Genomic DNA, 10,305 nt, shown 5'->3' on the forward strand with positions numbered 1-10,305 from the left:
AGCACCCCTAATACACATAATGCCCACAGTAGTAGCACCCTTAATGCACATAATGCCCACCGTAGTAGCACCCCTAATACACATAATGCCCACAGTAGTAGCACCCCTAATACACATAATGCCCACAGTAGTAGCACCCCTAATACACATAATGCCCACAGTAGTAGCACCCCATAATACACAATGCCCACAGTAGTAGCACCCTTAATACACATAATGCCCACAGTAGTAGCACCCCATAACAAACAATGCCCACAGTAGTAGCACCACGTAATACACAATGCCCACAGTAGTAGCACCCCATAAAACACAATGCCCACAGTAGTAGCACCCCATAATACACATAATGCCCACAGTAGTAGCACCCCATAATACACATAATGCCCACAGTAGTAGCACCCCATAATACACATAATGCCCACAGTAGTAGCACCCCATAATACACAATGCCCACAGTAGTAGCACCCCGTAATACACATAATGCCCACAGTAGTATCACCCCATAATACACATAATGCCCACAGCAGTATCACCCTGTAATACACATAATGCCCACAGCAGTAGCGCCCCTTATACAATGCCCACAGTAGTAGTACCCCTTATGCAATGCCCACTGTAGTGGTAGTGCCCACAGTTGTAGTGTCCCTTATGTAGAGCCCATAGTATTGGTGCCCCTTATTCAGTGCCCCTAGTAGTAGTGCCATTATGTCCCCAGGAGTGATGCCCCTTATTAAGTGCCCCCTATGCAATGCTTTCATTAGTATTGCCCCCAGTAGTAATGCTCCCATATTTATGCCCCCTGTAGTTATATCCCCAGTAAATATGCCACCTGTAGATATGCCCCCAGTTGGTTTGCCCCCAGTAGATATGCCCCCAATGCCCCCGTAGTTATGCCCCCAGTAGATATGCCCCCAGTTGGTTTGCCCCCAGTTGTTGTTGTGCCCCCAGTAGTTATGCCTCCAGTTGCTTTGCCCCCAGTAGTTATGAACCCAGTCTGCTTGCCCCCAAGTAGATATGCCCCCATAGTTATGCCCCCTGTAGTTATGCCCCCAGTTGGTTTGCCCCCAGAGTTATGCCCCCAGTAGTTATGCCCTCATTTGGTTTGCCCCCAGTAGTTATGACTCCAGTTTGTTTGCCTCCCAGTATATATGCCCCCAGTCCCCCCCTCTAGTAGCGCTGCTTACACACACAAACAAAAAACAATACTCACCAGTCCCACTCCTGCTTCCGTACCGCAGCCTCCGTCTTGCACCCGCGCCCTCGCAGCTATGGGAGAGATGTCATGACGTCTCTCCCATAGCGCCGTACACTGTCTGAGCCAGAAGCGCTCCGGCTTCTGGCTGCCGCTGAGGGGGAAAGAGCCGGCGCCCGCTGGTAACACAGTCACAGCGTGCGCCCGGCATTTCCCTAGGTTAGGTGAACCAGAGGAGGCAGAACTGCATTCCGTCTCCAAATGGAACTGGCGGAACACAGTTCCGCCCTGTTTCGGCTCACTATAACCTCTGAGCGCGGAGCTTTAGATACACGCCCCTGACACTCCCATGACACGCCAATAAGTCAGGGCAGCTCCATGCAATTTTCACTGCTCAGGTCCTGCTCTGAAAACACGGCAAACACTGCAATTCCAGCCAAGTTCCATATTATCTGGAATGGGACGGAGAAACACAAAAATGTGTAAATTAGAATCGGTGTCTGCGTTCTATGCAAAACTCGTCATTTGCGTCCATGCACAGAGATCCGTCTGACTCGGAATCAGCCCCAGAATGGAAATCGCAGATTAGCAGTGTCCACAATGCAAACCCATAGTTATCATATACAGTATCCCATTGTACAAATCTACCCCTCGCACACCTCCCAGGTCATCTGCAAATAAATAATGAACCATCCTGTCACTAAAAATTAAAATAAGTGTTGTTAATTTGTAAGTTTGCTTTTGCTCTCAATCATCATATTTTATACACATTTTTTTTTACATTTCAGGATTACTCTTCCCATCGGACTCCCACCAGCCCATGGCTAATCAGACCGATATCTCTGACTTCATTCTACTTGGATTCCCAGGAATTGCAGAGAAGTTCCACACCCCGGTGTCCATAGCGCTGTTTCTGGTCTACATCATATCGCTTTTCGCCAACGGCACAGTGATAGCTTTGATAACTTGCAATCACCACCTGTACCAGCCCATGTACCTGGTTATCGTGAACCTCGCCATTTCAGACCTCCTGTTCGACACGGTAACATTGCCAAAAATCATTGCCAAGTATTGGTTTGATGATGGTGGTATCTCATTTGCTGGATGCATCTTCCAATTGTTCTGTGCTCATTTCCTGGGCGCCTTTGACTCCTATATCCTCCTACTGATGGCTATTGACCGGTACGTTGCCATTTGCAAGCCGCTGAGATATACCTCCATAATAACCAACAGGCGTATCATGATGCTTTGCTGTTTCTTCTGGTTCTTCACAGCTATTATTGGCTTAATCATCGCTCTTCTGGACTCCAACGTACCTTTGTGTGGGCAGAATGGAATCAAGAGCTGTTTCTGCACCAACACGGCCGTCTTGTCCATGGCGTGCACCGACGTCACATCTCTCAGGCGCATGATCTTCGGGATCGCAATGTTTGTCCTTCTGCTGCCGCTGACTTTCATCCTATTCTCCTACGGGGTCATCATCAAGGTGGTCATCACGCAGACCCACGCTGAAAGCCGGAGGAGAGCGTTTTACACCTGTACTACTCACCTGGGTGTGATCGGTTTATATTTTGTACCACGGATATTTGTCTACGTGGCCAACCAGGTCAATCTAATCCTCAACGTTGACTTGAATGTGCTTATTCTCTGTTTCTACACGTTTGTCCCGCACATGGCTAACCCCATCATTTACTGCCTGCGGACCGTGGAGATCAGGAGAACTCTTAAGAACCTCATCAAAAGGAGGATACTGATGAAAACACTGCGCTTACCGACTGTCCGTACAATTACACACTAAAATAACCTGCAAAACCTATTTATTTTTATATTACACCCTTTGTAAGAGAGGGCATCAGTGGGGGGAACTTCTGCCATGGAGTGGGTGCTGTGGCGGCTGTGGCACCTGACAGGAGACCCCATGAATCTGGTGAAGACCCTACTCTGCTGTTGATACATGTTAGGGAGCTACAGCACGTCCAGTTGGGTTTTCCATAATGGGAGATGTGTCAAGTCTTCCGAAGAGGACAAGTGAAGCAGTTGCCCATAGCAACCAATCTTTTCTAGTTAGCAATTGTCTAATACATTCTATAAAATGATAACTCGTATCTGATTAGTTGGTATGGGCAGATACTGTTATTTAGAGGGTTTTAAACATTTCCTCCTGAAAGCTCAAATGGGCCTTCACTGCACATGCACACTCAGCGTGAGTCGCAAGGGGGCTATGAGTTCAACTAATAGCCAAGCACGGTCTGTGTGGAGTTTGCATGTTCTCCACCGGATGCTTCGGTTTCCTCCCTCAATCCATAAACATACAGGTTGAGTACTTGACTTCTGGCAAAAAATAACCCTATTGTATATGTGTGTGCAGGGGCGTTTCTGAAGTGGAGGAGGCCCGAGTGCAGGATCCGTCTGAGCCACCTCCTCTCTAGCCGGCAACGCTGTAGAGCTCTGGGCACTAGGGTCACTAGGGGACCCTAGCGCTGTCCCAGAGCCTAAAGTGCATACACGAATCACCGTGAAAATTGCGACGCACAATTTTCCCAGTGATTTCTGCAGCACTGCTGCTGCGCCGCGGGATGCCGGAGGGTAAGTATTTAAATTAATAGGTGCAGGGTGTGCAGTGTGGGCCCCCCTGCTCGCCCGGGGCCCATGTGCACTGCACACACTGCACCCATTATAAATACGCCAGTGTGTTTGTGTGCGTGTGTGTGGGTGTGTGAGAGAGAGAGAGAGAGAGAGAGAGAGAGAGAGTGTCCATGTGATTGGGAAGGGGCAGGGACTGCTGTGAATGACTAAAAACTCTCTGTGGAGCGCTGCACAATATGTCTGCATTATATTTTAACCACCAATAAATGTACAGCATGTATGTTCGGTTTAATGTTGTCAGTACCTATGAACCCCCAACATTTTTCTGTAGTACAGGTTGAGTATCCCTTATCCAAAATGCTTGGGACCAGAGGTATTTTGGATATCGGATCATTCCGTATTTTGGAATTATTGCATACCATAATGAGATATCATGGTGATGGGACCCAAGTCTAAGCACAGAATGCATTTATTGTTCATATACACCTTATACACACAGCCTGAAGGTCATTTTAGCCAATATTTTTAACAACTTTGTGCATTAAACAAAGTGTGTGTACATTCACACAATTCATTTATGTTTCATATACACCTTATACACACAGCCTGAAGGTCATTTAATACAATATTTTTAATTATTTTGTGTATTAAACAAGGTTTGAGTACATTGAGCCATCAGAAAACAAAGGTCTCACTATCTCAGTCTCACTGAAAAAATTCCGTATTTCGGAATATTCCGTATTTCGGAATATTTGGATATGGGATACTCAACCTGTATATACTTACTGACAATTGCTCTGACATGTAGCAAGTTAAATCCCCTCCCCCCCAAATCTGGTAGAACGTTTATTTATTTATTTTAATATCCAGTAAAAGTCTGTGAAAATCAAAGTATCTATCATCTATTAGGTTAAGTTGAACCTGACGTAGAAAATCTTTATATTGCTAAACTTTTTTCTGGACTACACAGAGTGAAATACTGTGTATCAGTTATCATCATAGTAGCCTCTGTTAACAGAATGGAATGTTTATATTATTTTATGCCTGTTAATAACGTCCCAGAGGGACTGCAAGAAAACCTGAACGTGAAAACATTCTAAGAAGTGACAGTTTATAAACCTACCACTAGATGTCAGGCTTTCAGCATAAAATACAGATCCAGTGAAGGCTGTGGTCACATAAAGTGTAGTTACATAGGGGGTCATTCCCAGTTGATCGCTAGCTGCATTTGTTTGCAGGACAGCGATCAGGCTAAAAAACGGCAGTTATGCGCATGCGTATTCGGCGCAATGCGCACACGCGATGTACGGGCACAACGAACGATGCAGTTTTGCACAGGGTCTAGCGAAGCATTTCAGTCGCACTGGTAGCCGCAGAGTGATTGACAGGAAGGGGGCGTTTCTGGGTGGCAACTGACCGTTTTCAGGGAGTGTTCGGAAAAACGCAGGCGTGCCAGGGAAAACACAGGCGTGGGTGGGCGAACGCTGGGCGGGTGTGTGATGTCAAATACGGAACTGAATAGTCTGAAGTAATCGCAAGCGCTGAGTAGGTTTTGAGCAACTCTGAAACTACACAAAAATTTTTTGCAGCCGCTCTGCGATAAAAATGTTCTTACACTTCTGCTAAGCTAATATACACTCCCAGTGGGCGGCGACATAGCGTTTGCACGGCTGCTAAAAACTGCTAGCGAGCGATCAACTTGGAATGACCCCCATAGAGCACAGCTGAGCCTTCAGCCTTACATTACTATGCAAGATTGTTGAAATGAGTCAAAGTGGGGTGCACATTTTTAGGGTCGTTCCTAGCCAGAGGCAAAACTGGAAATAACTTTGTGGGCACCATGGCAATATTTTTAAGGGCTCCTCAATGTTTCTAGAGAGATAACCCTCTCCATGCGGTAGTTTATTTTACGCTCCATAGTGGTGCCCTTGTTCACAATTTGCCACATAGTGCTCTAGTTTACATTATGTCACACAGTGCCCCTAGTTCACATTATGCCACATTGCAGTGCCCAGAATTCACATTATGCCACATTGCAGTGCCCAGAATTCACATTATGCCACGTTGTACTGCTTCTTCTTCATATTATACCACATTATAGTGCTCCATTTCACAGTACATCACATCACACCACAGAGTGCCCCCAGTTCACATTATTTTACACAGTGCCCCCAGTATGCCACATTGTAGTGCCCCCAGCTCGCATTATGGTACAGTATGCCATGGAGTGCCTGCAGTTCACACTGGCAAACTGATGAGGTCTACAATGGATGAAGAGACAATGTTAATGAAAAGTAAAACTCGGTAAGCGTTATTTGATTAAATATGTGATAATGTAGGAAGAAGACTGGTGATACGAGAAACTCATTTAATGGGGTGTTCACATCGCTCTATGTGTTCATATTCAAAGTCATATGTAATCATTGGCCAGAAAGGCACTCGCCAGGGGCGCCTGCCGATTGGGGTTGCTGCCTGGCGGTGCCACCCGTGGCTAGAGTGTAAAATGACCCTTTCTTATGACTTACACTATCGTTGCTGCATTGTGTGCAGCTGCTTGGAGTGTCCTTTGGAGCACACTGGGGTAACTGCTCACAGTGCATCCCAGAGCTCCATCTAATATACAGGGCAGCATGCATTGGTATTAACCCTTTATTGGTGCACAGCACAGTGACACTGGTTAATGCCTGCAGTTCAGCCTAGAGCTCCTAATACAGGGGCAGCATTAACCCTTTTAGGACATTGGTGTAACTGCCCAGAGCTCTTAATACAGGGCAGTACCCTTTACTGGTGCACACTGGTACTGTAACTGCCCACTATAAGCACATCGAGTCACAGAAGTCAGAGTGCAAAAAATAAATATATATATATATATATATATATATATATATATAAAAGAAAAGAAACTTGTGTGTGTTCAGGTCCAGGCAGCAGCATTGTTTTAAAATACTGCTCAGTAAGTACCATGCCACCACGTTAATAATATAGGCACTATGTGCACCATCTTACGCAGTCTATGCAATGAGTTAACTTGAAAAAACACATCTCAGCACATGCAGGTCAATGTAGTACTTTGCTCCTCCTGGGCATTGCTGCTACTTGAGGCTTGTTGTTCCTTGTCCATGGTACCTGTAGGAGTTAACTTTCCTGAAGTCTCTCATCCTGTTCGTGACGCCAAAAGATGTGCTGTCTAGGTACTCAGTTGTGCTTGCTCTTTTGTTTCCTTTTGATACTCCACCAGTGAAGGCACACCGTGACAGAGATTCAAGTATAGGTGTAACTCCCCTTTTGCAGACACAATGACCAGTTGTACAGGTACAATGCAATTTTATTAGTTCAAGACGGCAAAGGAGATAAATCCATACAAGCAGTCTTTTCTTTAGGCTTCAACTCCAGGCAGTCAAATTCTTTCAATTTGAAGCATACAATGCAATTGTATAACATATGACACATGGCCTAACTCAGAGCCGATCGTAGATGTGCCACAAAACGCACATCTACGATCAAAATCTCTGACATGCGTGGGGACATCATGCAGCCGCTGCGACCCGCCTGCGTTGTCTGGACTGCTCCCCTTAAACATAGTGTCGACAGCCACAGAACACGGCGTTGACGCCCCATTCCTACCCCCCTCCAGGTCTTAAACTGAGTTTTTGCAAAGAACACAGTTTAGGACATTGCACATGCATGTACCAGCGTACGCACATGCGCAGATGAGCGATGGGGTCTGAATTGGATCCACAGTATCACACACTTAGAATGTACTAGGTTAGGCAGTCAATTATATAACACAAACTATGTAATTGGTTAGCTTTTCATACACAAACAGTTCGATACCTGTAGGCTACTGTCGTATTTGAAGTGCACCAGCTTAAGTTAAGGCAAACAGTCTATGCAGGCCATTGTAGTATTTGTAGTGTACCAGCTTAAGCAGACAATCTATGCAATGAATTAGCTTGAGAGAATACACAGTTCAGCACATGCAGGTCAGTGTACTACTTGTAGTGCACCGGTTTAAGCAGACAGTCTATGCAATGAATTAGATTGAAAGAAACACAGTTCAGGGCAGTGTAGTACTTGTAGTGCACCGGCTTAAGCAAACAGTCTATGCAATGAACATGCAGGTCTATGTAGTACTTGTAGTGCACCGGCTTAAGCAAACAGTCACTGGAATCACTGAGCTTTTAATTAAATCAGTTCATACAAGGGGAGTCTGCCTCCTAAATAACCACTGACTGAGGCAGGGCAAAACAGAAGGGAAGCCTGCCCCCTAAATAAACTTTATTACATGGTCAGAGGAAAAGTAGTGGAGTCTACGCCCTTTTATAACTTAAAAACAAACAAACAAACAATGGGGCACCAAGAGAAGGGAGCCTACTCCTTATAACTGTATCAAAGTCAGCAGACTGGGCTTACAGGGACACACAGGGGAGCCTACCCCCTTATAAAACTGGGGTACCAGGAAGAGAAAGGGGAACCTGCGAGCCTTATTATCTGAGCCCACACAAGCAGAGTAAGCAGCGGAAGGGCTAGAATGGAGTAGAGATGAGTGGGTTCAGTTCATTGAGATCCGAACCCCCCCGAACTTGACCTATTTTACACGGTTCCGAGGCAGCCTCGGATCTTCCCGCCTTGCTCGGTTAACCCGAATGCGGCCGAACGTCATCATCCCGCTGTTGGATACTCGCGAGATTCGTATTCTATATAAAGAGCCGCGCGTCGCCGCCATTTTCACTCGTGCATTGGAGATTGAATGGAGAGGACGGGGCTACGTTCTCTGCCTGAAAAGCTCAATTTCTGTGCTCAGTGTGCTGAAAATATCTGTGCACAGTGTGCTGCAAATATCTGTGCTCAGTGTGCTGCAAATATCTACGTTCTCTGCCTGAAAAGCTCCATATCTGTGCTCAGTGTGCTGCAAATATCTGTGCTCAGTGTGCTGCATTTTGGTGACCAACAGTATATAGTTGTACAGTACAGTAGGCCATTGCTGTATCTTGCAGCTCTGTGTCACTGCAAGTATCCATTCCATATCTGTGCTGCATTTTTGTGAGCAGTATATACAGTAGTACAGTGCAGCATATTGGTGACCAACAGTATATAGAAACATAGAAACATAGAATTTGACGGCAGATAAGAACCACTTGGCCCATCTAGTCTGCCCCTTTTTTATTTTATCCTTTAGGCAATCTCAACCCTTTTTTAACCTTGATTCTTTGTAAGGATATTCATATGCCTGTCCCAAGCATGTTTAAATTGCCCTACAGTCTTAGCCTCTACCACCTCTGATGGGAGGCTATTCCACTTATCCATTACCCTTTCTGTGAAGTAATTTTTCCTTCAATTTCCCCTGAACCTCCCCCCCTCCAGTTTCAATGTATGCCCTCGAGTTCTAATACTTCTTTTCCTTTGAAGAATGTTTCCCTCCTGAACTTTGTTAAGACCCTTTATATATTTGAAAGTTTCTATCATGTCTCCCCTTTCCCTTCTCTCCTCCAAACTATACATGTTAAGATCTTTTAGCCTTTCCGGGTAAGTTTTGTGATGTAGGCCATGCACCATTTTAGTTGCCCTTCTTTGTACACTCTCTAATGTATTTATATCCTTCTGGAGATAGGGTCTCCAGAACTGGACACAGTATTCCAGATGGGGCCGTACCAATGACCTATACAGTGGCATTATCACTTCTTTTTTCCTGCTACTGATTCCTCTCCCTATGCAACCAAGCATCTGACTTGCCTTTCTCATTGCTCTGTTGCATTGCTTTCCTGCCTTCAAGTCACTTGAAATAGTGACTCCTAAATCTCTTTCCTCCTCAGTAGTTTCCATTATAGTACCCTTGATACTATACTTAGCAGTATATAGTTGTACAGTACAGTAGGCCATTGCTGTATCTTGCAGCTCTGTGTCACTGCAAGTATCCATTCCATATCTGTGCTGCATTTTTGTGAGCAGTATATATAGTAGTACAGTGCATCATTTTGGTGACCAACAGTATATAGTTGTACAGTACAGTAGGCCATTGCTGTATCTTGCAGCTCTGTGTCACTGCAAGTATCCATTCCATATCTGTGCTGCATTTTTGTGAGCAGTATATATAGTAGTACAGTGCAGCATTTTGGTGACCAACAGTATATAGTTGTACAGTACAGTAGGCCATTGCTGTATCTTGCAGCTCCGTGTCACTGCAAGTATCCATTCCATATCTGTGCTGCATTTTTGTGAGCAGTACTGTATATATAGTAGTACAGTGCAGCATTTTGGTGACCAACAGTATATAGTTGTACAGTGCAGTAGGCCATTGCTGTATCTTGCAGCTCTGTGTCACTGCAAGTATCCATTCCATATCTGTGCTGCATTTTTGTGAGCAGTATATATAGTAGTACAGTGCAGCATTTTGGTGACCAACAGTATATAGTTGTACAGTACAGTAGGCCATTGCTGTATCTTGCAGCTCTGTGTCACTGCAAGTATCCATTCCATATCTGTGCTGCATTTTTGTGAGCAGTATATATAGTATTACAGCGCAGCAT

The 10,305-nt window shown here is 45.1% G+C and overlaps 1 protein-coding gene across 1 annotated transcript; it reads left to right on the forward strand.

The window, feature by feature from the left end:
- The first annotated feature begins 2,002 nt into the window (after positions 1-2,002).
- Positions 2,003-2,990, forward strand: LOC134989225 (olfactory receptor 2AP1-like). The gene has a single exon (XM_063950595.1). It carries the CDS (start codon positions 2,013-2,015, stop codon positions 2,988-2,990), a length of 978 nt encoding a protein of 325 aa, XP_063806665.1. The 5' UTR covers positions 2,003-2,012.
- Positions 2,991-10,305: the final 7,315 nt, after the last annotated feature.

Source organism: Pseudophryne corroboree, chromosome 2, assembly GCF_028390025.1.
Source record: "Pseudophryne corroboree isolate aPseCor3 chromosome 2, aPseCor3.hap2, whole genome shotgun sequence".
In the NCBI taxonomy this organism is placed as follows: domain Eukaryota; kingdom Metazoa; phylum Chordata; class Amphibia; order Anura; family Myobatrachidae; genus Pseudophryne; species Pseudophryne corroboree.

Bases quoted from the DNA above. Each gene is read 5' to 3' on its own strand.
- LOC134989225 (XM_063950595.1), top strand. From the start codon at position 2,013: ATGGCTAATCAGACCGATATCTCTGACTTCATTCTACTTGGATTCCCA.